This window comes from Mesoplodon densirostris, chromosome 7 (genome assembly GCF_025265405.1).
Source record: "Mesoplodon densirostris isolate mMesDen1 chromosome 7, mMesDen1 primary haplotype, whole genome shotgun sequence".
Classification (NCBI taxonomy): domain Eukaryota; kingdom Metazoa; phylum Chordata; class Mammalia; order Artiodactyla; family Ziphiidae; genus Mesoplodon; species Mesoplodon densirostris.
Genome location: NC_082667.1, coordinates 49,734,872 through 49,761,803, shown reverse-complemented (window position 1 = coordinate 49,761,803; position 26,932 = coordinate 49,734,872). Strand labels below are relative to the sequence as shown.

Sequence of the window (26,932 nt, the reverse complement as noted above, 5' to 3'; positions counted from 1 at the left end):
ATAAACCACAAATTTTTTACCATAGATTGTTTTAAAAAATCTTGTTGGTGGTGACTGGTTAATACCGGTGATCAGAAATGCAGGCACCCATTCACACAGAAACACATCAGAACATTGTAAGTTTGAGTTCTCACTGACCTTCAGGTTGGTATTGTGCTATAATCGTCACCGTCTGTCCAGCCCCCTTTAGTGCTGCAGCAGCCTGTTCATGGGATGCTCCACGAAGGTCAATGCCATTCACCTGAAAGAGAAGAAGCCGGAGAATTTTGGTATTTCATAACACATATTATTCTGATAGACAGAGGGAAAAAGTTTCCCAAAACTGAGAGGCTAAGATTATATTACCTGCCTCAAAACCCTTCATGTCCTACCCAGGCATTTGAGTGTTAACCTATCAAATTTCATGCTCTTGATAACTTTAGTTAGCAGAAACATGAAATTTCACCTCGGACGTTTGTGCCATGGTTTGAATGGTTTGAAAGTTTTGTCTACCTATGTCCAGTAAGATTTTAGTGTGTGCATTTAATATGCTTCTATGAGTTTCCTAGATTTCTGGGTTAGACAGGGGCCTTCAAAATTAGAAGGAAAACAGGATAATAAAGAAAGACACATGTAATGTATGTAGACAAGTATGTGCTGACAGAATAATATATTCATATGAGATCCTGGGGAGACTGTATGGAATGGGGCTGGCTGCCCGCCAAATCCCTCTCTTTGGTCATATGCCTGGTCCTGTCATCCTGAGCTTGGTTAGACAGCCCTAAGCCTTGTTACCAAAATAAATTTGACTGCCTCATTTCTTATGTACAATTCCAGAATGAATTGTGACAAAATGAAATAGAGAATGCCAAGAGTTTATGCTGCTCTTGCTAACTCTTATTTTGGGGCCCTTGCCAAAAGGGAAACAGAACATCTAAAAAATAAGCTGCCGAGAGGGAAAAATCACTCTGAAGTCAAATTTAATGAGATGCAAAAGCTAAAATCTTTCTCAAATCAATTCAGTCTAAGCCAACACAATGTAATTACTAAGTGCTTTCCAATAACAGGGCTCTGTGTGTGCTCAGGAGAGGGATGGTGGATGGGGAACAAAGGTGAACAAGACAAGCCTCTAAGAAGCTTTTCAGTTTCAACTGAACACACAGAGTCCAGTTTTCCAAACTACACAGCTGATATCTGAATTGTTTCCTTTTACTTCCAGGGAAGATGGCTATGGAACATGAAAAAGAATAAAAGAACTGATCAGCTTATCTACGCATAAAATATAGAATCTTATTTCACTTCTCATCAGTCTTCTTTGACAACGATATTGAGTGGTGGATGGGGGTTGCCACTGAGTTTTCCCTCAGTCAGGCCTGGAACATCCGTAATCTTTAATTCCACAAGTTGGTCCTCTCATAATAACTTTGTTAAAGTCTCCTTATTCACTTTTACTAATTTCATGGCTTTCTATTCTGGCGAAAGCATTGATTGGCTTTCTATGTTTACCGAGAGCTTTGCTTACACAGTAACACTGGGAAGTCCACTGAGTGAACCTGGGTCTGGCTGGGCCACTCCTTACTAGCTGAGTGACGGTCATATCACCTCTCTGAGTCTCAATTCTCTCCTGCCTCAGGGAGAAGGGACTGTTAGGCTCTTTGAGTCTAAAACTTCTTTGAACTATAAAATCCCAGATTTAATCCTTATTAAATGACAGTCATTTCAGAGACTGTCTAGGTGTCGATGAGTCAGAAGTATGACTCAGAGAGCCACAGGAGACAGGAAAAGTAATTTGATCTAGGCTCCTGCCTACAGGAAGCTGAATGCACAAACGCCATGGGCCGAATGACCTCTTCTTTTGTCAAACAAATAGACTTAACTTTTTATTAAAAAATAATGTGATCATGGTAATGAATTCTTATGTTTCAGAAAGGTGTAAAAAGAAAAGTAAAAAGTCCCCTCACCATCTTCACTCCCAGAAGTAACTACCATTAGCAGTTTCTAGTGTATGCTTTTTAGAAATCTGCTATATGCAGGTGCAAGCAGGTCGCTTTATCGCGATTTGTTTCTTTCTATTTTATATTTTAATATATTATTGACTTTTTCTTTAAACAGATAAGATCATATCATATATACAGTTGTATAACTTGTTTTTGTTTAGCTTTTCATTTAACAATCTATTGTGGTCATCATCCAATTCAGCTCATATCATTCAAACGTTTAACAGGAGCCTAGTATCCCCTGGTATGGATGTACCAGTATTTTTTCTGTAGGATCCCTTCTGATGAGGTTGAGGCTGTGTCTAGCTTCTTACTATTAAAAAAACGTATGGGGATTTCCCTGGTGGTGCAGTGGTTAAGAATCCACCTGCCAATGCAGGGGACACGGGTTCGAGCCTTGGTCCAGGAAGATCCCACATACCACGGAGCTACTAAGCCCATGTGCCACAACTACTGAGGCTGCATGCTGCAACTACTGAAGCTCGTGCGCCTAGAGCCTGTGCTCTGCAACAAGAGAAGCCACCACGATGAGAAGTCCGTGCACCCCAACAAAGAGTAATCCCCACTCGCCGCAGCACGAGAAAGCCCGTGCACAGCAACAGAGACCCAATGCAGCCAAAAATAAATAAATAAATAAATTTATTAAAAATAAAATTCTTATGAAGGTGTTTCTGAAGGATAAATTCCCTGGAAATACACTTCTTAAGTTAAAAAGTATATGCATTATGTTTCTTTTAGTTTGCTATTGTACATTTAAAAAATATTTATTTCCTGAACAAACAGAAACTAATAATGAAGAGAACAAAAACAGGCCATAATCTCATTGCCCAGATAATGTATTGATATAAAAAATATAATTAATATACAGTCAGCCCTTTATATCAGCAGGTTCTGCATTGACAAATTCAGCCAACCTCAGACTGAAAATATTCGAAAAAATTTCCAGGAAGTTCCAAAAAGCACAATTTGAATTTGCTACATACCTGGCAACTATTTACATAGCATTTACATTGTATTAAGTATTATAAGTAATCTAAAGATGATTTAAAGTATATGGAAGGATATGAATAGATTATATGCAAATACTACACCATTTTATATAAGGGACATGAGTATCTGTGGATTTTGATATCTGTGGTGTGTGTGTGGGGGGGGGAGTTGTCCCTGGGGACAACTGAGGGACAACTGAATGTACATAATGCACATATGTGAAAATTAAAGCCATACAAAAAGGTATAAAAATAAAAGGCTTCCCCTACCTCTAATTATTCTCTCCAAAGGTAACCGTGTTAATGGCTTCTTGTATATACTACCAATTATTTCTGTTATGAATATAAGCAGGTTTATTAAATTATAAATAATTTTAAAAATTTACACAAAAAGATAATATTTTAAATATTGCTTTATACTTTGATTTTCTTCCATTTACTAACACATCTTAGAGAGCATTCTTTTTTATTGAAGTATAGTTGATTTACAATATTATATTAGTTTCAGTGTACTGCACAGAGATTCAATATTTTCATAGATTATACTCCATTTAAAGTTATTACAAAATAATGGCTATATTTGCCTGTGCTGTACAAAATATCGTTGCTGCTTATCTATTTTATACATAGTAGTTTCTTTCTCTTAATCCCAAGAGCATCTTCATTCACATATTCTTATACATTATCTTATTCTTATTCTTTTTTTTTTTTTTTTTTTTTTTTGCGGTACGCGGGCCTCTCACTGTCGTGGCCTCTCCCGTTGCGGAGCACAGGCTCCGGACGCACAGGCTCAGCAGTCATGGCTCACGGGCCCAGCCGCTCCGCGGCATGTGGGTTCTTCCTGGACCGGGGCACGAACCCTTGTCCCCTGCATCGGCAGGCGGACTCTCAACCACTGCGCCACCAGGGAAGCCCTCTTATTCTTTTTAATAGCCATGGAGGGTTCTATTAGTCAATGTAAAGCTATTTTACCAGGGCACAGTTGATGGGTGCTTAGCTTATTTTAGTATTTTGCTATTACAAACAATTTTATAATAAATATCATCTAACAGTAAGTTGTTGGATAAAGGGTATGAGTGTTAAATTTTGGTAGCTATTGCCAAGTTGCTTCCAAAAATGTAGCATTAATTTATACTCCCAGAAATAATATGATTGGCTACTTCCTCACACTCTTGTAAAAATTGCTCATACCCTAACATTTGACCTTGGCCGTTCTGATAGGTAGACAATTATCTTTTTAAATTTTGCATTTCTTCAATTATGAGGTTAAACAGCTTTTTACATGTTTGTTGGATATTTAAATTTGTTTTTATATAAAACGCCTGTTCACTTATTTTGCCTTTTTTTTTTTTTTTTTTGGTTTGGGTAGTTTTCTCTTTTAAAAACTTATCTGCATATTAAGAATATTGGTTCTTCATCTCAGATAACTATTGCAAATATTCTTACTAGTTTGGTATTTGTATTTTTTATTATTGTATTTTAAGTATTTAAACTTTTCCCTTGTATGTTATTTCTTGCCATACAGAAGTTTAAAATGTTTCATATAGTCACGTTTTTTTTCCTTTTTAGCTTTTGAGTTTTGTATTATATATTCCCTTCTCTGATACATACTAAACAAATTACCCATGCTTTCTTCTAGTACAACCCTGGTTTAATTTTTAGCCATTTAATCTTTGTTGTACTGGAATATATTTTGGTGTTTGATGTGAGAACCAGGTGAACACACCCTTTCTTGGACCTTTTGTTTATAGAGTCAGACTTCTACATCTTTCAATATTTTAACCATCCTCTGAATTTTTCTCAGTTAGTGCGCTAAGGGGCCATGAAAAAGTGGGAAGGAACAAAAGATTTGGAGTCAGAGAGAACTAGATTTGAACCCTGAGTCCACCAGTTATACCTAAGTAACGTGGGAAAGTCATTTAACTTCTTCAAACCTCAGCTTCCTTACCTGTAAAATGGGTATAATATCTACCTGCCTATCAGGGCTGTTGCATGAAATAGATGAGACAATAACTGTAAAGCCCTTAACATGGAGCCTGGCGCAAATAGGCATTCAGGAAATGATATCTATTATGCTGTGAGTATTTCTTCAAAGAGCTGTGATTATAATTGATGAAATAAACTCTAATGGAAATTAACGAATACTGAATATAATGTATGGGTTACTTCATGGTTTTCTTTTCTTCCTTCTTTTTTTTTAAATTTCTTTTTTAGGAACAATTTCAGCACTGGAAGAGTTGTTCATCCAGTGCTTACACATTAGAGATGGTTTCCATAGGGGAATGGACCTGCCCAAAGTAATATCAGAGTTAGCACAGGGTTAGCACCAGCCCAGAGTTTCTTTTGCCCAGCCCAGGCTTCTTTCCACTGTAGCAGATGTGCCTATTATGTGTGTTTGTTTTCCACTGGGCCAGTATTAATCAAATCTTGCTCATTTTGGACCCAATTCTACATGGGTCTCCACATTTGATGCTGCTGTTATCCTGAACAATACTACATTGTCCGTGGTCCTGTTGATTTTCCTCCAGGTTTTAGCAAACATGCTTTCCTCCAGTCTTTCAAACTTTTCAAGCTCACTTTGATTCTTATTTCTATCTCTGAGGTTTGAGTTTTTTTGTTTTTTTTTTTGCGGTACGCGGGCCTCTCACTGTTGTGGCCTCTCCCGTTGCGGAGCACAGGCTCCGGACGCGCAGGCTCAGTGGCCATGGCTCACGGGCCTAGCCGCTCCGCGGCATGTGGGATCTTCCCACACCGGGGCACGAACCCATGTCCCCTGCATCGGCAGGCGGACTCTCAACCACTGCGCCACCAGGGAAGCCCTTGAGGTTTGAGTTTTTATCAGTAATCTTTGCTCAAATAACATTTCAGAGGCATTCAAAAACAGTTTACATTATTAATATGACATTTTAAAATACCAAGTATGACACAGCCTCACATATTTATTATTTCTATTTTTCTACTTCAGCTTTAATTTTCTCTTCTTAAAGCATGGACTGGGAGATTGGACGCCATTCGTTACTGCTGAGATTAACAATGATAATCATTGATAACAGTATGAGGCATGCTCATATATATAGGGGATTTTTATACATTATCTTGTTTAATTCTCAGGAGGCTGGGATTATTTTTCTGACTTTACAAATAAGAAAACAGAGCTCAGGACTTCCCTGGTGGTGCAGGGAATCCACCTGCCAATGCAGGGGACACGGGTTCTATCCCTGGCCTGGGAAGATTCCACGTGCCACAGAGCAATTAAGCCTGTGCGCCACAACTAGTGAGCCTGCGCTCTGCAGCCTGCGAGCCACAACTACTGAGCCCACGAGCCACAACTACTAAAGCCCGCCCACCTAGCGCCCGTGCTCCACAACAAGAGAAGCCACCGCAATGAGAAGTTTTGAACTTCAATGAAGTTGCACTTCAATGAAGAGTAGCCCCCGCTTGCCGCAACTGGAGAGAGCCCGCGTGCAGCAACAAAGACCCAACGCAGCCCAAAATAAAAATAAATAATAAAAAGAAAGGTATCATTATAAAAAAAAAAAGAAAGAAAACAGAGCTCAGAGAGAATCACTGACTTGTTTAAAGTTAAGTAGTTGGAAGACGTTAAGGATTTGAAACAGTCTAACTAAAACGCTTGAGCTCTTAACTACCAATTCCCACTGTTCTCCCTTTAATAACCTATACAGTTCTGAGGAGAAACTTGACTTTCAAGCTCCCTGAGACTGCAGCACACAATTGCGTGCGGCTGGTCCACTCTACCACAACCCAAACAACCTGGTTTAGACATTATGGCCCAGCCTATGGTGATCAGATGGTATAGGGCTGAAGCGAAAGGCTTTGAGTAGGCTAGAAAATTCCATCTATTGTTATCTTCTTATATATACAACTGTCATTAGATCATAGAAAAAATTAAATTCTATTTGTTATAACATCCTTTTCACAACCATGTTGCTGATAGATAGAAATTCAGCACTTCTAGTTGATTCAAGCAGTTGTAGTGTTTTTTCAGATGCTAATGTGAAGGTGAATGGTGGACCATGTCCAGAGTCAACACTTTTTCTTTTTGTTTTTAAAAGATGAGAACTATTTGCTATTTCAGCCACTAGGGCCCCTGGCCTGGGGCTCCAGGGAGTCCCTGAATAAATGATTCAATGTCCTGCAGAAATATTTGACTATTTCTTAGTATTATAGAAAGGATGATATCAGAATCAGAATTTTGGAAATGGAGAGAGCCTTTGTGACCCTCTTCAACTCCTGATGTATGATGTATACCTTTAAGCTAATTCAACCACATTGTTCTCCCACCATGTTGACCTTTTTCATTTCTCTGATTCAGGCATTTCTGCATCTCTGCACATGCTATTTTCCCTACTTAGAACATAATTTTTCATCTCTTCCTCACCTGGAAAACTTCTCCTAGTCCTCAAAGATTCAGTCTGTAGAGCTTTTGATTTCTCCATCAAATCTGAATAGAGCCTTGCTGGGTATTCTTGGTTGTAGGCTTTTCCCTTTCATCACTTTAAATATATCATGCCACTCCCTTCTGACCTGCAGAGTTTGCTGAAAAATCAGCTGATAACCTTATGGGGATTCCCTTGTATGTTATTTGTTGCTTTTCCCTTGTTGCTTTTAGTATTCTTTTATCTTTAATATTTGTCATTTTGATTACAGTGTGTCTTGGTGTGTTCGTCTTTGGATTAATCCTGTACGGGACATTCTGTGCTTCCTGGACTTGGGTGACTGTTTCCCTTCCCAGGTTAGGGAGGTTTTCAGCCGTTATCTCTTCAGATATTTTCTCAGGCACTTTCTCTGTTTCTTCTCCTTTTGGGACCCCTATAATGTGAAAATATTAGTGTACTTAATGTTGTCCCAGAGGTCTCTTCAACTGTCTTCATTTCTTTTCATTCCTTTTTCTTTCTTTTTTTTTTCTGTTCAGTGGCCATGATTTCGACTACTCTGTCTTCTGGCTCACTGATCCATTCTTCTGAATCATTTAGTCTCCTATTGATTCCTTCTAGTATATTTTTCATTTCAGTTATTGTATTCTTCATCTCTCTTTGGTTGTTCTCTGTATTTTCTAACTCTGTTAAAAACTAACTTCTTGCTCTGTGCATCCATTTTCCTCCCGAGTTCTTTGATCATCTTGATTGCCTCTCTCCACTTCACTTAGTTCTTCTGGGGTTTTATCTTGTCCTTTCGTCTGGAATATTCCTCTGTTGCCTCATTTTATCTAAGTTGCTATTGGTATTTTTATGACTGCGGTAGGTTGGAGAAGTGGCCCTCTGTAGGAGGCACCCTATGCATCCTGGCAGTGCACTCCCCTCTTGTCATCCAAGCTATATACCCTAGCCCTAAGAAGGCTGCATGGGTCCTTCTGTTGCAGCAGGCTATGTGGGTGGTCCGGTAGGCCTGGTTGGCTTCCAGGACCTGCCTTGTATGGATGCTGCTGGCTGCTGTTTAGTGGGGCCTGGTCACAAGGTTGCTGGTTGCAGAAACCTGGGGGCCTTGGGGCTAGTGCTGCCTCACTGGTGGTGGAGTCAGGGTCCTGAAGGCTCTGGGGCTGTTGCCCACCCACTAGTGAAGCCAGATCCTGGGGTTAGTGCTGGACTGCTGGCAGGCAGAGCTGGTTCCTGCGGAGTCTGGCTGCAGGGCCCAGGGATCCCCAAACTCGTTTAAGATCATTGGTTGAGGGGGGCTGGTTCCTGACACAGTTGGGTATGGGGTCCAGGTGTCTGGAAGGTTGTGTAGGCCGGCTAGTGGGCAGAGCCAGGGCCCAGCTGGACCCAATGTAGGATCTGGCCTGCATTGTGAGGTGGAGGTTTTCCTGCTTCTGGTGTCTGCCCCCTGGTGGGTCTAGAGGCTTGTGCAGGCTTCCTGGCAGGAGGGGCCGGTGCCTGTCCATTGGTGGTTAGAACTGGGTCTTGACTCTCTGATGGTCTGGGCTGTGTCTAGAGGCATGTCCAGAGGCAACTGTGGACTCTTTGAGTCTTTATGGGTGGGGCTGTCTCCCCGCTCTGATAAGTTGTTTGGCCTGAGGCGTCCCAGCACCGACACCAGCAGGCTGTTGGGCGGGGCCAGATCTTGGGCTAACGAGGTAGTGGGAGGGTCCCACCTGGCGCCGCCAGCACGGCTGACGCTGCGGGAAAATGCGCTCTCAAATATGGCTGCGCGGGGACCCGGCAGTCGTCACTCCGATTCTCCGGGACACTCTCGAACACCAGCAGGTAGGTCAGACCCAAGTTCCTATCAGATGACTGCTTTTGCCCTTGTTCCTGGCGCGTGGGAGATTTTGTGTGCGCCCTTTGAGAGTGAAGTCTCTATTTCCCCCAGTCTTGTGGGGCTCCTGCAATTAAGTCCCGCTGGTCTTCAAAGCCAAATGCTCTGGGAGCTCACCTTCCTGGTGCCAGACCCTTGGGCTGGGGAGCCTGACGAGGGTCTCAGAACTCTCACTCCTGTGGAAGAACAACTGCAATATAATTATTCTCCAGCTTTGGGGTTGCCCACCCCGGCGGTTAGGGGATTTGATTATATTACCAGTGTCCGTCGTACACGCCCCCCGCCCCACACACCGCTCCTACCCGTCTCGTTGTTGTTTCTTCATATCTGTAGCTGTAGAAGGTCTTTTCTGGTAGGTTTCAGTCTTTTTCACTGATGGTTGTTCTGCAGATAGCTGTGACTTTGGTGTGCTCATGAAAGGAGGTGAGCTTGGGGGCTTTTCTACTCCATCCCCTTGGCCACTCTCCTCTGGAGGTTGCGGCTGAATGGACTTGTGGAATGTGCTTACTTGTGAGCTCCTAAAGATAGGAGCTTGTTTTATTGGAGCTTGAGTCTCTAGCATAGTGCCTGGTAGATTGTAGGTGTGTAATAACTAAAGAGGGGCGTGACCGAATGAGTGAATAATCTCACTACATTATCCCAGGCAAATGGTCATCCAAGCTGATTTGACACTGGCTTCACCTGATGAAGAACTCACTGTCTTTCAGGAAAATCCACTTGGGGTCAGCTCTAGTGATCAAAAAACAAGTTCTTTGTGTAGAATCTAAATAATCTTCTGGTACTTTCCACCTCCTGCTTCTAGTTCTGCCCTCTGAGGGCTGACAGAATATTTTTTCTTTTCTAGGACTGCTTCTTTTCTATGGTCCTCTATCTAACATTTGAAGATGGTTTTCCCTTTTCTAGGTTAAACGACCTCATTCCCTTCCCTTTCTCTCCCTATCATTCTCACCAAGTGACCATTTGTTTCTACTTGCATACCTCCAGTGACAGGGAACTCTCTCTTTTTCTAGTCTGTCTGTTTCATTTTGGGATGGATCTTATAACTGTTATTTCTAGCGTCTTCTTATTATTTAATGCCTCATCAGAGACTCAGCTGAGTGCATGTGAAGTCAGGGCAAAATGGAAACTCTCTTACGCAATTATTCTTTAATGCGCACCTGGTGTAGTATCTAGAGCTAAATACAGTGCTGACAAAAAAAATCCATTTCTTTAAAATATCCATTTTTGTCATTTCCTTTTCCAACTTAAGGGAAGGAGTGAACTAGAGTGACACATAGCCATTGTCAAGCAGTTTATCATTCAGTGGAGGACAGTGACAGGTAAACACACGATTTAGCACCTAGTGGTTAAGTGCTATGACAGGATAAGGTCAGAGTGCCCTGAGACCCAAAGGAAGGGCCCCTACTAGGTATGAGGAGGTATCAGAAGGTTTTCTGGAGGAAGTGACATCAGAAATGACATCTGAATGAGTCATCCAGGTGAGGATGGGTGCGGGGTGTCCATGCAGGGCTGTGGAAAGAGGGGTGGGCAGAGGAGTAGCAAGAGTATTCCAGGCAGAGAGGGAGGCAGATATGAAGGTCTGGAGGTGAGAGGGGGTCTGGCACACGTGAAGAAAAGAAAGTAGTTGTTACTAAAGGGCAGAGAGGGGAGAAAGGAGAGTGGGAAAGAGATGAGAGGTGAGGCAGGAGAAATGAAGGTGATGATGATGATAATGATGAAGATGATGGCAGTGGCGATAACTCACATGTACCTATTTACTCTGTGGCAGGCACTGTTCTAAGTATTTCCTACATATCAATCATATCAATTTCCTTAACCCTCACAACAGCTCTATGAGGTAAGAACACATACATGCCCATTTTATAGAGAACACTGGGGCAAAGGCAGATTCACTACTTGTCCAAGGTTCCACTGCTAATATATGGCAAAGCCAGGAATTAAACCCAGGCAATCTGGTTTAAGGGTCAGCATTCCTAACCATGACATATTAAGTGAATTTACAGTTTATCTTCACTGAAATGGGGAGCCATTCCTCAGCTTTGAATTGAGGAATATTGTTTCACCATCACTCCTGTACCCCAGGAGTGCTTACAGCTAGAGAGAATACAGATAATATGCAAGAGGCACGTGCTATTGCCAGCCTCACTAACAGCCTCCCAAGTTGAATCGATCCTTTTGGAGATGCTTCTCAGAAGGCAGCACCACTGCTCATGGTTGCTGAAGTTTTCCATCCCAGCTCATGTCATCCACCTGCTCTGAAAACTGTCATGGGACGAACACTGGGTTTAGACTTGAGAAGGCCACAGTTCAAACCTTGGTGCCATGATTTACCAACTCTATGACCTTGGGTAAGTTACTTAACCCCTTTGAGCTCCAGTCTCCTCATTATGCAACTAAGATAGTAACCCTTATTTTGCTGGGTTGCTGTAAGGATGATTAAGATAATGCAAATAAAGTACTCAACAACACCTGGCACGTTGGGTAGGTACATATCCATTATCTATTAAATGAGGACTTCCAAATGGCTTTCATCAGCAATAATAAAACCAAAGGATAGATTTGGTATAAGATTGTCTTGGAATAAGAGTAGCTAAGAACTACACGTTTAACTGAATTGTTAATCGTGAAAAAAAATACAAAGGGCTGACCCAGTGGGAAAGGGCTAGATAATTGGCACTGGATTTCAATGAAAATTAGTCAGGTGCAGAACGCTGGGGACTGTTTCAAGCAAATTACTTCACAGTTGGGGGTCTTGCTGGTATGTAGCAGGGGGCAGCTGGGAAGAAACTGGGGCAGAATCCAAACAACTTCTACTTTATTTAGAGAGAATAAGGATAGTAAAATGACCAGATATATTACCAGTGAATTAAATCAATGTAGAAGTCTCCATCTTTTCTCAAGAGGGAAAAAAAAATCTATTTTTTAATTTCCTGAAGTGATGTGATATAGTGAGATGGAAATTTGGGTTCTGTTGCTAACTCTGTCACTAACTTAACTGAGGCCAGCTAATGAGCCGCTGAAGAAAATAGAAGGTGCTGGGCCCCACCATTTCTAGGGTCCCTGGTAGTTCAAAATTCAGTGATTTCCATGGCTTAAAAATAACATCTCAAAGTATTTTACAGTTAGTAAACTGTTTTCCCACCTCGCTTTTTTTAACCAAACAAGTTGAGATATAAACAAACAAATGTAATAAAAGCATTTACATGTATTAAGTGATCTTTATCACATACTTGTGAAGGAAGCAAGGAAACTATAAATATACCATTCAATCTTGACTCGTGAGCAGGCTGGCGTGGCTGGCATGGAGCATGAGAGAGAGAAGGGGAAAATGGTACCAGCAGAATGCCTCTTTGAGTTTAAGAAGTTTTGTCAATAAGTGGCCGGGGGAGGGTTTTACAAAGGCATTTAACACAGTTTGATTTGTGTTTGGGGAAGGATAACTATGGCAACAGTGAAAAGTTGGGGTTGGAGAACTAAGTAATCAAAAATAGGATAACAAGATGGGAGACTATTGCAATATTAAACATAGCAGGTGATGAAGGCATGAATTAGAAAAATAAGAATGGAATTGAGGGTGGGAAATAAGTGTAGACTTGAGAGAGGACACAGAGGGAGGTTCTATACAGCTATTCTTCTCAAATACTTCTGGGAACCAAATAGAGTTTAAATAGTATTTATAGTGTTGAGTGGATGAGAAATGGGAGATGAGAAGGTGGTTAGAGGGGTGATGATACCATTAATCAAAATGGGAACACAGGGTAGAAAGTGGGTCTGGACGAGAGGATGGTGCATTTTGTTTTAGACATGTAGAGTTTGCTGTGTCTATTGGGTGTCTACAATTTTACAGGCAGTTGGGAAATATCTATCTGAAGCTTAGAGAAATAGTTAATTTTGCTCTCCTTTTTTTTTTTTTTTTTGGCCACGCGCTGCAGCATGTGGGATCCTTTTTCCCTGACCGAGGACCAAACCGCGCCCCCTGCATTGGAAGCGCGGAGTCTTAACCACTGGACCACCAGGGAAGTCCCGAGAAATAGTTAATTTTAATAATCATTTTATTCTTGGTATTCCTAAGGTCAGTACCCTGATCTGACTAGACCCAGATATAGAAGAGGCTTGCTGTACAAAATGTGGCTAATAAGAGTACCCACTTCACAGAGTTGGTATAGGATAGATTAGTTAATACATATAAAATACTTACGGCAGTGTCTGTTATATAGTCAGGATGTATAATTATTAACTATTACCGACCCCTTCCCCTGATACCCACAAAGTAAGAGGATGACCTGGACTAGTGTAAAATTATATCAATAAAGACTTAGCAGGCCAAGGAGAAGTGCTAAGATTATAGGCATTGAAAGAGGAAGCATGGTACTCTGGAAAGCACAGTCCTAGGAGTTAAAGACCAGAGTGTTTGTCCCATCCTGCTGTTAGCTTATTTCACTTTGGGAAGTCCTTTTTCCTCACTGGGACTCAGTTTCTTCATTTAGAAAGAGAGCCTCACGCTAAAAACCTGAGGTCCCTTCTAGTGATTAATAAACAAATATATTCTATGCTTAATATGTATTTTGTTGACAGCTTGAGAAAAACATTCATTCAGCATTAAACTTTTCAAACACCCTCCAGCACATCCCAGAGTGAATGAACTATACATTGTATTTGAAGTGGAAATTTCTAGTTAAGTCCCCTTCTCCTCCTGGAGGCTGTTGTACTTGGTTTCGAGTGAAAACATTTCTGACAGTTGTTGCATAAAAGCTCAAGACCAGAAACCTCCTGGAGCAGAGGCAAAATGAAAAACTGATATTGGATATTTACATGTCTTAGCAGTTAAAATTAACATCCCTTTTAAGTTTGGCTTGCTGATGCAAAAGTAGGCATATATTAAAAAAAAATAAAGAAACCTTTAAAAATGTTTTGGTTTACCAAGACATTTGTAGAGGACTGATCATTTTGGAGTCTTTAACTGAAAATGATAAGGTGTAATTTGGCCATAGAAACTCAACTTACTACAGGCCAAAACACAACAAATAACTTTTAGGATTCATGTGTTTTGAGTAACAAAGTAACTATCTTTATTTGAATATGTAAGCAAAAATAGTTGAAACCTTATATATGATATTAGTATCTCCAGCTCTGACTTTTCCCTTAAGCCTAGACTTATAAATCTATTTGCTTACCTGATATCTCCAGTTGAATGTCCAAGATTTTTCAAACTCATCAGGCTCAAAATCAAACTCTTAATTTTTTCCTTGAAACCTGTTTCTGGGGAGTTTTTCCACTTTCAATAAATAGTAATACCACCATCCAGCACTCAAACCACTCAACCAAGAACCTACATGCCAACCAACCTTAATTCTCTTTCCCTCCCACCTCCTGCATATAGTCCATCAGCATGTCTGTTTCTAGCTCCAACCAGTATTTCAATTTCACTCACTTTTCTCTAACTCCACCCCATCCCCCTTGGCCAAGCCACCATTTCTCCTGGGGATACTGCAATAGTCTCTTGACTGACTCCCTGCTCTCACTCTGGCTCCCCCCTTCTCTATCCATTTTCAACCCAACAGACAAAATGATCTTTTCAAAAGGTATTTTAGATCATGCCTCTCTCCTGCTAATTTTTTTCCATTGGCTTCTTGCTGTACTTTGAATAAAATCCAAACGCCTAGCCATGGCTTCCACCCATCCTTCTGATTCCATCTCATTCCACTCTTTGCCTTCTTCTCTGCCCTACAGGCACAAGGACCTTCATTCTGCTTCATTTAAAACCAGTTCCCTCCAGCCTTCCGGCCCTTGTATATCCACTGTCTTTCTGACTGTAGTGCTTTTCCCTAGCTCTTCTCACATTTGATCCCTCATTTTCACAATTCTCAGCGTAAAGCCCAATTCCTCAGAGAGCTCTTTGCTGACTACTAAGAGTTACATTTCCATGAGAGGTGCCCACATCTGACTGATCACCTGTCATTAGATAGCTTTTTTTTTTAACATCTTTATTGGAGTATAATTGCTTTACAATGGTGTTAGTTTCTGCTTTATAACAAAGTGAATCAGCTATACATATATATCCCCATATCTCCTCCCTCTTGTGTCTGCTTCCCACCCTCCCTATCCCACCCCTCTAGGTAGACACAGCTTTTTTTAAAATAAAAATTCTTGGGTCTCACTTTCAAAGATTCTGATTCAGTGAGTCCAGTTTAATCATCCATTCTCCCCCTGGATGACAAATTTCTTCTGAAAAGGACTCTGATTATAACCTGCTGGCTCATAATAATTATGTAATAAATGGTTGTCAAATAAATTTTAATGATTTAAATAAAATCGATGTGTTCTAATAGTTATAATCATTTATTAATTCAAGAAACATCATTAGGTATCTATGTAGTGCTCCAGGTATTAGAGGTATGGATGTAAAAGAGACAAAGTCCCTACTCACAGGAAGCTTTTCTTAGAGTGGGTGAGATGATAAATGAGGAAAATATCAGGTGGGCCTAAGTTCTATAAGAAATTAAAACAGGATGTTAGGGCTTCCCTGGTGGCGCAGTGGTTGAGAGTCCACCTGCCGACGCAGAGGACACGGGTTCGTGCCCCAGTCCGGGAAGATCCCACATGCCGCGGAGCAGCTGGGCCCGTGAGCCATGGCCGGTGAGCCTGCGTGTCCGGAGCCTGTGCTCCGCAACGGGAGAGGCCACAACAGTGAGAGGCCCGTGTACTTCAAAAAAAAAAAAAAAAAAAATTGTAAAAAAAAAAAACAAAAAAACCCCCCAAAAAAACAGGATGTTAAAGATAGGCTGGAAGCTTACTTCCTACTGACCCATTCTCTTCATTCCAGGGCTCTGTCCACCATACTGCACTTTATGCACAGGTCTCTGTCAATACTAGTGTCTCAGAACAGTGTTGGGCTGTAGGTATCACGCTGGAGGTGTCTTTGAAGCCCGCACCCCGTCTCAATGCCCTTGAAAACATTGTTGCTGAAGAATCACTCACCTCCACATCACCCAAGTGCCAAAAGTGCTCAGGCAAAGGGTCAAACTCTGGGGCACGAGGCTAAATTCTTGCCCTCAAGATCTGCTTCTCACCTCACCCTCTAAGCTCTCTGTTCTGGGATAGATGTGTGTGTGATTGCAGACTGACAGATTCCCTTAGGTTGGGGTCAGATTTGAAGCTGAGGTCTTTCTCTGATGAATGGTGGTAATAGTTTGCTCAGCATATCCTCCCCTTTGAAATCAGTGCACTGATTGCAAGTATTCAATTATTTTAAAAAAACTTAGTTTTCTGGGTTTCTTTTTTTTCTTTATTGGGATATAGTTGCTTTACAATGCTGTGTTAGTTTCTGCTGTACAGTGAAGTGAATCAGCTGTATGTATGCACATGTACCCTCCCTCTTGGACATCCCCCCACCCATCCCACCCATCTAGGTCACCATAGAGCACCAAGCTGAGCTCCTTGTGTTATACAGCAAGTTCCCACTAGCTATCTGTTTTACACATGGTAGTGTATATATGTCAGTCCCAATCTCCCAGTTCATCCCACCCTCCCTTCCCCCACTCCGAGTCCACATATCCGTTCTCTATGTCTGCGTCTCTATTCCTGCCCTGCAAATAGGTTTATCTGTACCATTTTCTAGATTCCACATGTATGCATTAATATACGATATTTGTTTTTCTCTTTCTGACTTCACTCTGTATGACAGACTCGAAGTCCATCCACATCTCTACAAATGACCCAATTTCGTTCCTTTTTATGGCTGAGTAATATTCCATTGTTAATATGTACGACATCTTTCTCCATTCATCTGCTGATGGACATCTAGGTTGCTTCCATGTCCTGGCTATTGTAAACAGTGCTGCAGTGAACATTGGGGTGCATGTATCTTTTTTTTTTTTTTTTTTTTTTTTTTACTAATTTCTGGGCTTTTATTCTCTTCATGTAGGGTCAGCAGGGGTCTCATGTGTGTCGGCATGCAGGTGAGGGCTCAGAAGGTGCACCTAGGTTCTTTCCTATTTTATCACCTTCTCCACGTTGGCCTCCTCATCCAGGGCCTCTCCATGTGGCCTCTCTCTCCAGAAGATAGTTGGGACTTCCTTACAGCATGGCGGCTGGGTTCCAAGAGAACCTAAACAGAAGCTGCGAGGTTTCTTAAGGGCTAGGCCTGGAGCTGGAGCTCCTGCCTATTCTATTAGTCAAAACTAGTCATAAAGCCAGCTAGGATTCAAGGAGAGGGTAGATAGATCCTCCATCTGTTACAGAGAGGAGTGAGATATGAATATAGAGAGAGGAGCAATGGGGTGTGGTCATCTTTGGGAACTATACACTATATCCCTTCTTCCTGATTTTATTTTCTTTTAAGCTCTTATCACTCTGCATTTATCTTGTTTAGTATGTGTCTCCTACACTGGATGGACACTAGAAAGTTAGGGATTTTTTTTTTTTTTTTTTTTTTTTTTTTCCGAGCTGATCTCCCTGTGCTATGCGGCTGCTTCCCACTAGCTATCTACCTTACATTTGGTAGTGTATATATGTCCATGCCGCTCTTTCACTTTGTCACAGCTTACCCTTCCCCCTCCCCATATCCTCAAGTCCATGCTCTAGTAGGTCTGTGTCTTTATTCCTGTCTTACCCCTATGTTCTTGATGACATTTTTTTCTAAATTCCATATATATGTGTCAGCATACAGTATTTGTCTTTCTCTTTCTGACTTACTTCACTCTGTATGACAGACTCTAGGTCCATCCACCTCATTACAAATAGCTCAATTTCATTTCTTTTTATGGCTGAGTAATATTCCATTGTATATATGTGCCACATCTTCTTTATCCATTCATCCGATGATGGACACTTAGGTTGTTTCCATCTCCGGGCTATTGTAAATAGGGCTGCTATGAACATCTTGGTACATGTCTCTTTTTGAATTATGGTTTTCTCAGGGTATATGCCCAGTAGTGGGATTGCTGGGTCATATGGTAGTTCTATTTGTAGTTTTTTAAGGAACCTCCATACTGTTCTCCATAGTGGCTGTACCAATTCACATTCCCACCAGCAGTGCAAGAGTGTTCCCTTTTTTCCACACCCTCTCCAGCATTTATTGTTTGTAGATTTTTTGATGATGGCCATTCTGACTGGTGTGAGATGATATCTCATTGTAGTTTTGATTTGCATTTCTCTAATGAGTAAAGATGTTGAGCATCCTTTCATGTGTTTGTTGGCTGTCTGTATATCTTCTTTGGAGAAATGCCTATTTATAACTTTGGGTTTTGTTTCTTCTTCTTTCTCTATTGTAAACAGTGCTGCAGTGAACATTGGGGTGCATGTATCTTTTTGAATTATGGTTTTCTCAGGGCATATGCCCAGTAGTGGGATTGCTGGGTCATATGGTAGTTCTATTTTTAGTTTTTTAAGGTAGAATCTGAATAATTTTTAAGTGAACACGTATTATAAGAACAATTTTAAAGTTATTGAAAAAGTTTTAAGTATTGAATTTGAGGTTTGTGTTACTTCGACAATAAAAAACAATAAGAGCTACTAAGGAAGATTAAAAATATAGTAATGTTTATAGGAAAACCGAATAAATTTGAATAATCAAATTTTCAAACATTATATAAATCCATTCGGTATTTACTGAGTGTCTTCATTGTACTAAGTTTTGGGGATGCATTGGGGGAAAAAGCAATGCTTCTGCCCTCAGTGACCTAGAATCTACCAGAAATTCTCAACTGGATGTGGAAATGTGGGGAAGAGTTAGGTATTTTTTGTTCTTAAAATGTCAGAGTTTGGGATCAGCATTGGTGTTAATCATTAAAGGCTCAGGCATGTTAAGTCCTGCAAACTCTGGCACAGTCATACACAGTGAAAAACTGTCCTTCCAAAAATTCAATAGCACCTGCAATAAGAAATACTGGATCAACACCATTTTTCACATAAATATGCTAATTCCAAATGAACCTTAATGAGATGATAGGGTATGTGAAAGAGGTTCTTGGTCTCCCCCCTGCCCCGCTCTGTCGACCTCATTAATAAGCATTAAAATCAGTTTTAAAGGAAGGAAAAAACTGTCTCCAGAGACACCCCTGTCAAATGGTACATTTCTAAAGCATCTGAAAGTCTTGAGTAGGAATAAGGTGCTAATGGAATTATCTTGGTCAGAATCCATTAACACAAAACTCAAATTCTGGCTGCTGCAGGCAGGACTCCCCTGATGTTTGTTTCACTGTAGCTCCTCAGGATAATGATATTCTTTTGTGTTTGGGCTTATGTGTATCTTGGCATCTGACTGTTGTCCATAATTACATCTTAACGTTTATCTTACTTATTCCTCACCTAAAAATAAGCTCATCATGTCACTGTCTGAAAGCTCCCAGAAACAGTTTTTCTGAGTTCAATCAAACTGTGTCAAGTGCTCTTAAATCTTCTCTTTCCAATTGTTTCACCAGCCAAATCAAAAGGAGGAGATCTGCACAGACAAAAATATTGAAAATTGAACTGTATTTACCACTTTCATTGAGAAATGATATTTATAAATCTATTTTCCCTTCAAAATATCTTTTACTTTTGTTCTTTCTTTTCTAATTTACTACCTTAGCCCTAAGTCTTGATCTAGACTATTGCAGCAAATTCCCTCCCAACTATTTGTTTTGAAAAATTCAAACCACAGAAAAATTGAAAGAACAGAACAATGAAACTCTGTATTTTCATCAAGATTTAGCAGTTGCTAATATTTTGGCATGTTTACTCTCTCTCCCTCCTTCTCTCTCTCTTTCTCTGCCTACCCGTCTGTCTCTCTCGATTGATATCTATCTATCTATCTATTTATCTATCTGGCTCAGAAGAGAGAAGAGACACACACATAAACACACACACCTTTTTTTCTGAACCATTTGAAACATGTGGCAGACATCAGGCCACTTCCAACCTAATATACAGCAAAACAACTCCTCAATGTAAAGATATTTGCTATATAACCACATTACCATTGTTACACCTAAGAAAACTAATGATAATTCTTTATGATCCAATATACTGTACCTACTCAAATTTCCTTAACTGTCCTCAAAATGTCTTCTATAGTTTTTTTTTCTCTTCAATTGAAGATCAAAGCAAGGTTTTCTTCCTTCCTTCCTTTCTTTCTTTCTTTCTCTTTTTCTTCTCTCTCTTTTCTTTCTCTTCTTCCCTCCCTTTCTTCCTTTTTTCTTCTTTTCTTTCTCCCTTCCTTCCCTTCCTCCCTTCCTCCCTCGCTTCCTTCTTTCCTTCCTTTTCTTTTTTCTTTTTTTTTTTTTGAGTTCAGGCCAGATGCTTATAGACTGTTTCACATTCTAGATTTGTCTAATTGTTTCTTCCTGATCAGAATCAGGTCAAATATTTTGTCATAAAATCTTGTGAGTAATATTGTCTACTTCTCACTGTATCACATTCCGAGGACAAAATGTGAGATTGTCTCACTATTGGTGATACAAAGTTTGGCCCCTTGGTTAAGGACCACCAGATCTCTCCATTCTAAAGGCACCTTTGTAAACACAAATCTGTGGGGTGATTTTTGAAACCATGTGAATATCCTTTTTCCAATAAACTTTCATCTCAATTTTTTTTTTTTAGCATCTACTGACTATGCTTGCCTGAAACAATTATTTTATTGAGGGTTGGAAAATGGTAATTTTCTAATTCTCTGTTTTTTCTGGAATCATTAGCTGGTAATCTAATGATTACCTGTAGAAAGATTATCTAAATAAAAAGAATGAGATAATTCAATTTACTTACTCTTGTGTGTTGTTTTAATTTTCATTGTCCTTTAATGTTTTATTATTTTTTTAAGGCATAGAAATAACTCAGGCTCATTTCAAATAATTAAAACAACACAGAAGAAAAACAAATAAATTATCTCTTTTCTACTCTAACTTTTAGGTAACCACTGATAATAAATTAAATATATGACCTCTACACATTTTTTTCCACACATATATAAATACTATCCCCAGCTATATTCCTGATGTCTAGAATAGTAGCTAGTACATCCAAATGATGGAATATACTGTATTTATTGGAAAAAAATCTGTGTATAAGTGGACCCATGTAGTCCAAATCCATGTTGTTCAAGGGTCGACTGTATATAGGTACACAAGCACATATATTTACCTCCAAATATAGATATTATTTTAAAAAATAAATCAACTGACACTGTATTGTATAATTTGCTTTCTTTTTCCATTTAAGTTACTGTTTTATGAATAAATGTCACCAACTAGACTCTAAGCCTCATGAGGGCATTTCCAGCCATTGTTGTAGTCCACATGTATTCCTAGGATGTGGCACAAATTCCCTTCCTCACAAACTATTATGGAGGGTGATTGCAATTACATGTGCCTGATGAATTTCTTCCTTTTCTCTGAAGAGGACTTGGGAGTCCTATTCCTCTAAAAAAAGTATTATTAACCAGCTTGCCAAAAACTTGGTGGCCAATTCCAGTGGCTAATAATGAAAAGAAGACAAACTAGAAAAGAAAGTGATGAGATGAGAATGAGTGGAGGAGATACGCAGGACCCTGACAAGGAGGCAATCAGCTTTCCTTTTAGGGTGGGGTTTTCTATGCTGGAGCTGCCATCTTGAATGTGGCCTCTTTTGGGAAGTGGTAGCTGGACCACACAAGATATAGCCTTAACTCTGAGTCAGTGATTTTCTTAAAAAGTTTCTTTCTGGTCATTTGGAGAACTGGAAGAAGCAACAGAATTAGTTCAAAACTCTTCTGAAAAGACAAACTGCATAAAATCAAAGGAGTGAGGAAGAATGGCTTCTTCTGGAATTACCTCTCCTTCCTCACTTCCTTTGTTTCTTTGTTCCTTTAAGCATATATTAGGGCTACATAAATTAGCCAAGACTGTGTGCGGTCTTTTACCATCAATCCCAAGTGAATATTGTAAGCATCAGAAAATTTTCCATTTACACAGTCAGGGAGGTATTTTCAGTCATTTAAATCTTTTCTAATTACTAACCAATTCCCTCCTTCCAGCCCTCCTAATTTAGCGCACAGAACCCAGCTCCCTACAGAAAACAACTCCCCAGCAAAGTCTAAGTTTCCATGGTTAGTTGCCAGAGCTCTGGATGTGAACAGAGCCGAAAAGCCACACTCCCATAGTTAGAGAAAAATCATCAAGAAATCAGGTTTCACCGCCATGGTGCAGTTCCTAGCACAATGTAAATGCTCAGTAAATAATGGGAAGGAGGGAGAAAGAATCAGGAGATGAGACAGAAAAGAGAGAGGGACTAAAGAGGGAAGAAATCCAGTGAAATCGGCTTCCCTTAAACTGTGACCAGAAATTTAAATGTGGAAGGAGCTTACTAATAAAGATAATACTAGTACTGGAATATTGAGCAAGAGAGTATTGGGTACTGTGCTGGGCTTGTTATTGCAAATTCTCCCAAGAACTTTGCTGAGCTTAACTTTTACAGGAGGAAACTGAGGCACAGAGAGGTTAAAAGCTTCCAAGCCAGCAGAGCTGGGATAAGAGCTCCAGTCTGTGATATACTAACTGCATGCTTTCTCCCCTACAGTTAAGCTGCCTTCTCCTCCTATAATACATACTGGCTGCCTCTAGCCTCAGGCTGCAGGCGACACTCTCTGACAGGCATCCATGCCAGAGTGCTGCTCAGTGGATGCCTCCCCCGCGTCCCCCCCACCTCCCCGCCATCTCCTACACCACGTACCACAAAAGGATGCCTTCTAACAGCCACCCCAGCTCCGGCAAGTACTGTGGGCCACTTTGCCTTTCCATCTCCTTAAACTGCCCCCTTTAGGCATGTTGTCACAGGCCTGCTTTCTAGGGGTCGCTCCTTCATCTCCCATTGGTCAGTGCAGGGGCCAGCCTCCCATAGCAGCTCCCCACTTTGGGCATTAAGGAGCGCTCGACTCCTCCCATTGCCCCCCCAGCATCTCAATCAATGTCAAAGCCTTTTATGTTCCTGGGGCCAAGTTCAGTGCCTCCCCACTCAGTTCACTCCTTGAACTGTACTCTACATTTGCGCTGGTTCCATGAAAGGCTGGCTGCAGGCTGCCCGCTTCAGGCTCAGCCACAGCTTGAGAGGACGACCAGCATTAACTCAGTAAGGGGTGTGGGAGGTGGGGGAAGGGGAAGCAGCACTGGAGCTGTCTGAGACCCGAACTCTCAAACTCCATCCACTGCCCTAGGAGTTGCCAGCATCAGAGTAACATACAAAACTAGCCTTTGCTGTTCTTGGCACTGGGAGTTCTGTAGAACCCAGACATGTAATTCCAGATTCTTTAAAGTCTCCTTCCTCTATCTTTTTCCTTCACCATTTAGCATTGCATGCAGTTTTCTATTGCAGTTTTCTCTTTGGCCAAATACCTAGCCACCTGGAAACATTACCACATCCGCTGCCCTGCAGAGGTGGAATCCCTTGATTCTCCGTTTTTCGCTCTCCCCCCTCTTCCTTTTCCTTTCTCCCCCATCAGGGTCTCACCTCTGTGATCCTCTCCTGACCTCTCTGCAGCTGCATCTGTGACTACATTCCCGTTGCTTCCCGCTTCCTTACCTTTCCTCGGTGGCTGTCTCTATTCCCTCCTGCTTTCTCGCCTTTCTCCTACCCCCTCCCCCTGACTGATCTGCTTTCTTACTACATCCTTCTTTCACTTCTCTGGTTGATTTCTCCTGCTCCTTTGGGAGGACAGCCTACGACTTATTGTGTCTACCACCTAATGCAGAGTTTCTGGAATTGGTTGCCCCTTTGAAGTCCAAACTGACTTACTTCAAGAGCCTATAATTATGCTAATAAAAAAATTTTCTCATTCCAACATTAATAAACTGAAACATTGAGTCAGCTGTCAAATGCAGGCAAACCAGAGGAACTTGCTCTTGAACTGAAATAAAATTCTTTGCTCCCGTTTTGAAATGCCATCTCAGGCTCTCTTGTTTATATTTAATGCTCTGTGACTCTAAGTCAAAGACAAAGCTTAAGTTAGGGTTTTTCTACATTGGGCTTCTGGGGAAGCTCCCTAGGATTTATAGGGCCATGGAGCTGCTGTAAAATATATATTTTTTAAACCCATTTGTTCTTGTTTAGTGTAGAGCCCTGCTATATATCAAGGAACTGATTGAATGCTCACACTCCTTCTTAAAATTGTTGTTACAAGCTGAATGTTGTAGATTCCAAGTTTGCCTCCTCATTTGCCCCTTGTTCCTTACGTGGTACCAGCCAGTCAACAGCTTAACTTTGAGCTTTTGAGCATGTGCATAGCTCAAGGTTTACATCACCTCCATGGTAACCTTCATTTCTTACCCATCCTTTGTCAACAAGCATGAAAACATCACTGCATTGATATAATTTTAGTATGAACCTCAGATACAAAATACAGGGTTGAAAAGCACCTGGGGAAAAGTCACACTGGAGACATGTGAAATGATGGATCGAAAACTATGAAAATTAGATTGGATTATGCTTGCATGCCACCATTTGCAGGGAATGTATCTGTTCTAAATATTGCTTGTCCTCAAAGTCAGGTATAATGAGAAAGTTAGGTAAACTAGGAAAAAGGTGTGGTTTTTTCTTTTTTGATGAATAGGAGACAAAATAAATGTGTGTAAAAGCATAAATCACTAAGAAAAAGTATGTGGAATTGTACAATGTGCTTTTCAGGATAATGCATGTAAAAGTATCTGTTGTATGTATGAAAAGTGACCTTTTTGTTTTCTGCTGGCTTGTGGGTGTCTGGCCATGTAAACTTCCTTTCTGCAGCACTAATCCACTTTAGGATTAGTAAATGGGTGGGGTTCGCAAAGCAAAAAGCTTGTATTTGGCTTTCTGCCATCTAGAAATTCCTGCCTAATCTTGACTTTTATTAATTTGCTGTGTGCAAAAAACAAAAAACACAAAAACAAACCCAGTTAACTTTCATATTTCCTTAAATTGTTCTGCACTTATTTATATGTGTGTATATGTATATTCACATAATGTATGTATATTCACATATATCAAAATATAGATAGGTTAGGATCATTCACCATTTCATATTAGTGCTTTTACGTTCTGATAGGTGGCAAAATCCAGGGATAGTATATTTTCAAGAATACTCAGTGGATGTGGCTCTAGCTTCTTTACCAATTAGCTTTGGAATTTTGTGCTTTACTTCCTTCATTTATTAAACAAATGAACAAACAAATATTGTTCAAGGGAGTCCATGAAGTCCCATTCAGAGTTATGACTCTGTGACTCAATCATGTGGTTAAAAAAAAAAAAAAAATATATATATATATATATATATATAGTAAGATGTTTGATTCTGCACAGAACTATGTACCTATTCTGCCTCCCTCCATTGTAAAAGTCATTCATTTATTTACTCACTCAAACATTCATTCTAGAAGCACTTGTTTGGGACTTGGTACATTTCAGGTCCCATCCCATGTCCCACAGATACCAAGATTATTTAGATACAACCTCTTTTCTTGAGGAGCTCAGGGTCTATAAGAAGATTTCCTACTTTATAGGATTTCATCTCAAAGTCCTAATTGTAGAAAGTTAAAGTTTTCATGCAAAGAACTCAACAAGTATCCATACTATTAAGTGCTGATAATAATTGGTATTTCATTTGTTTTTAAACCATGAGTGTTTTTCTTAAATTGTCTTTATCGTTTATTTATTTTATTTTTATTTTTGGCTGCGTCGGGTCTTAGTTACGGCTCACGGGCTCTTCGTTGTAGTGTGCAGGCTTCTCTCTAGTGGTGCGTGGGCTCCAGGGCCTGTGGGCTCTGTAGTTGTGGCACGTGGGCCCCAGAGTGTGTGGGCTCTGTAGTTTGCGGCACACAGGCTCTAGCTGAGGTGCGCGAGCTCAGTAGTTGTGGCACGCAGACTTAGTTGCCCCGTGGCATGTGGGATCTTAGCTTCCTGACCAGGGATCGAAGCCGTGTCCCCTGCATTGTAAGGCGATTCTTTACCATTGGACCACCAGGGAAGTCCCGGTATTTCATTTTGAGGAATTGTTTTCCCTTCTCCCCCTCCTTCCCTCCCTTCCTTCCTTCCTTCCCATATCAATGGGGCAGTGTAATAGAGCGGAAAGAGTATGGGTTTTGTCCACGCAGATTTAGGTTTGGAATTTTGGCACTCTTCCTTACCACTGTGTCATCCTGGGCGAGTGACCTGCTCTGAGACTCCATTTTCACATCTACAAAGTGATGATAGGAATATCTACTTCAAAAGAGTTGTAGAATCATATTGGTTGAATAAGATGATACATATAAAAACCTACTCAATGGATGGTGGAACTTACTTTTAATGTGGAAAGCTGGAAAATATACCTGCTTTGTTTAACATCCTTTTAAAGAATAAACCAACAGAAGTAGCTTTTTTGGTCTGAACCCTCTGAAGACTCTTTACATAATATCATCTATGGCTGTAACCTCTACTCAGGAGTTGTAGGACCAAGACATCTGTGAGGATTCTATGGGTACTAGAGAAATATGAATCCACATTAGTCTGAACCATACAAAATTGCCAATATTGACATGACCTACAAAAATGGCAATTTCGTATGGTTCAACCTAATACCACTACTGATACCATTAAAAGCACATTTCAGTTTTGTACTTTTTAATGTGAATGTCATATAAAATTTTTGAATTGGGTTCTTTTGGGTTATTCCTGGTTAAAAATATTTAATGAGTAAAATTCATGTCATTTGTTTTCTAGATTAAGGAAGAAATG

The 26,932-nt window shown here is 40.5% G+C and overlaps 1 protein-coding gene across 11 annotated transcripts in view; it reads right to left on the bottom strand.

Moving 5' to 3' along the window:
- The window catches only part of DLG2 (discs large MAGUK scaffold protein 2), a 1,239,088-nt gene that overhangs the window by 314,901 nt on the left and 897,255 nt on the right, over positions 1–26,932 (bottom strand). For all 11 annotated transcript variants that reach the window (XM_060105473.1, XM_060105479.1, XM_060105470.1 and 8 more), the window contains one exon: positions 139–241. In XM_060105473.1, coding sequence (XP_059961456.1) covers positions 139–241 — 103 coding nt within the window. The remainder of the gene's footprint in view (positions 1–138; positions 242–26,932) is intronic.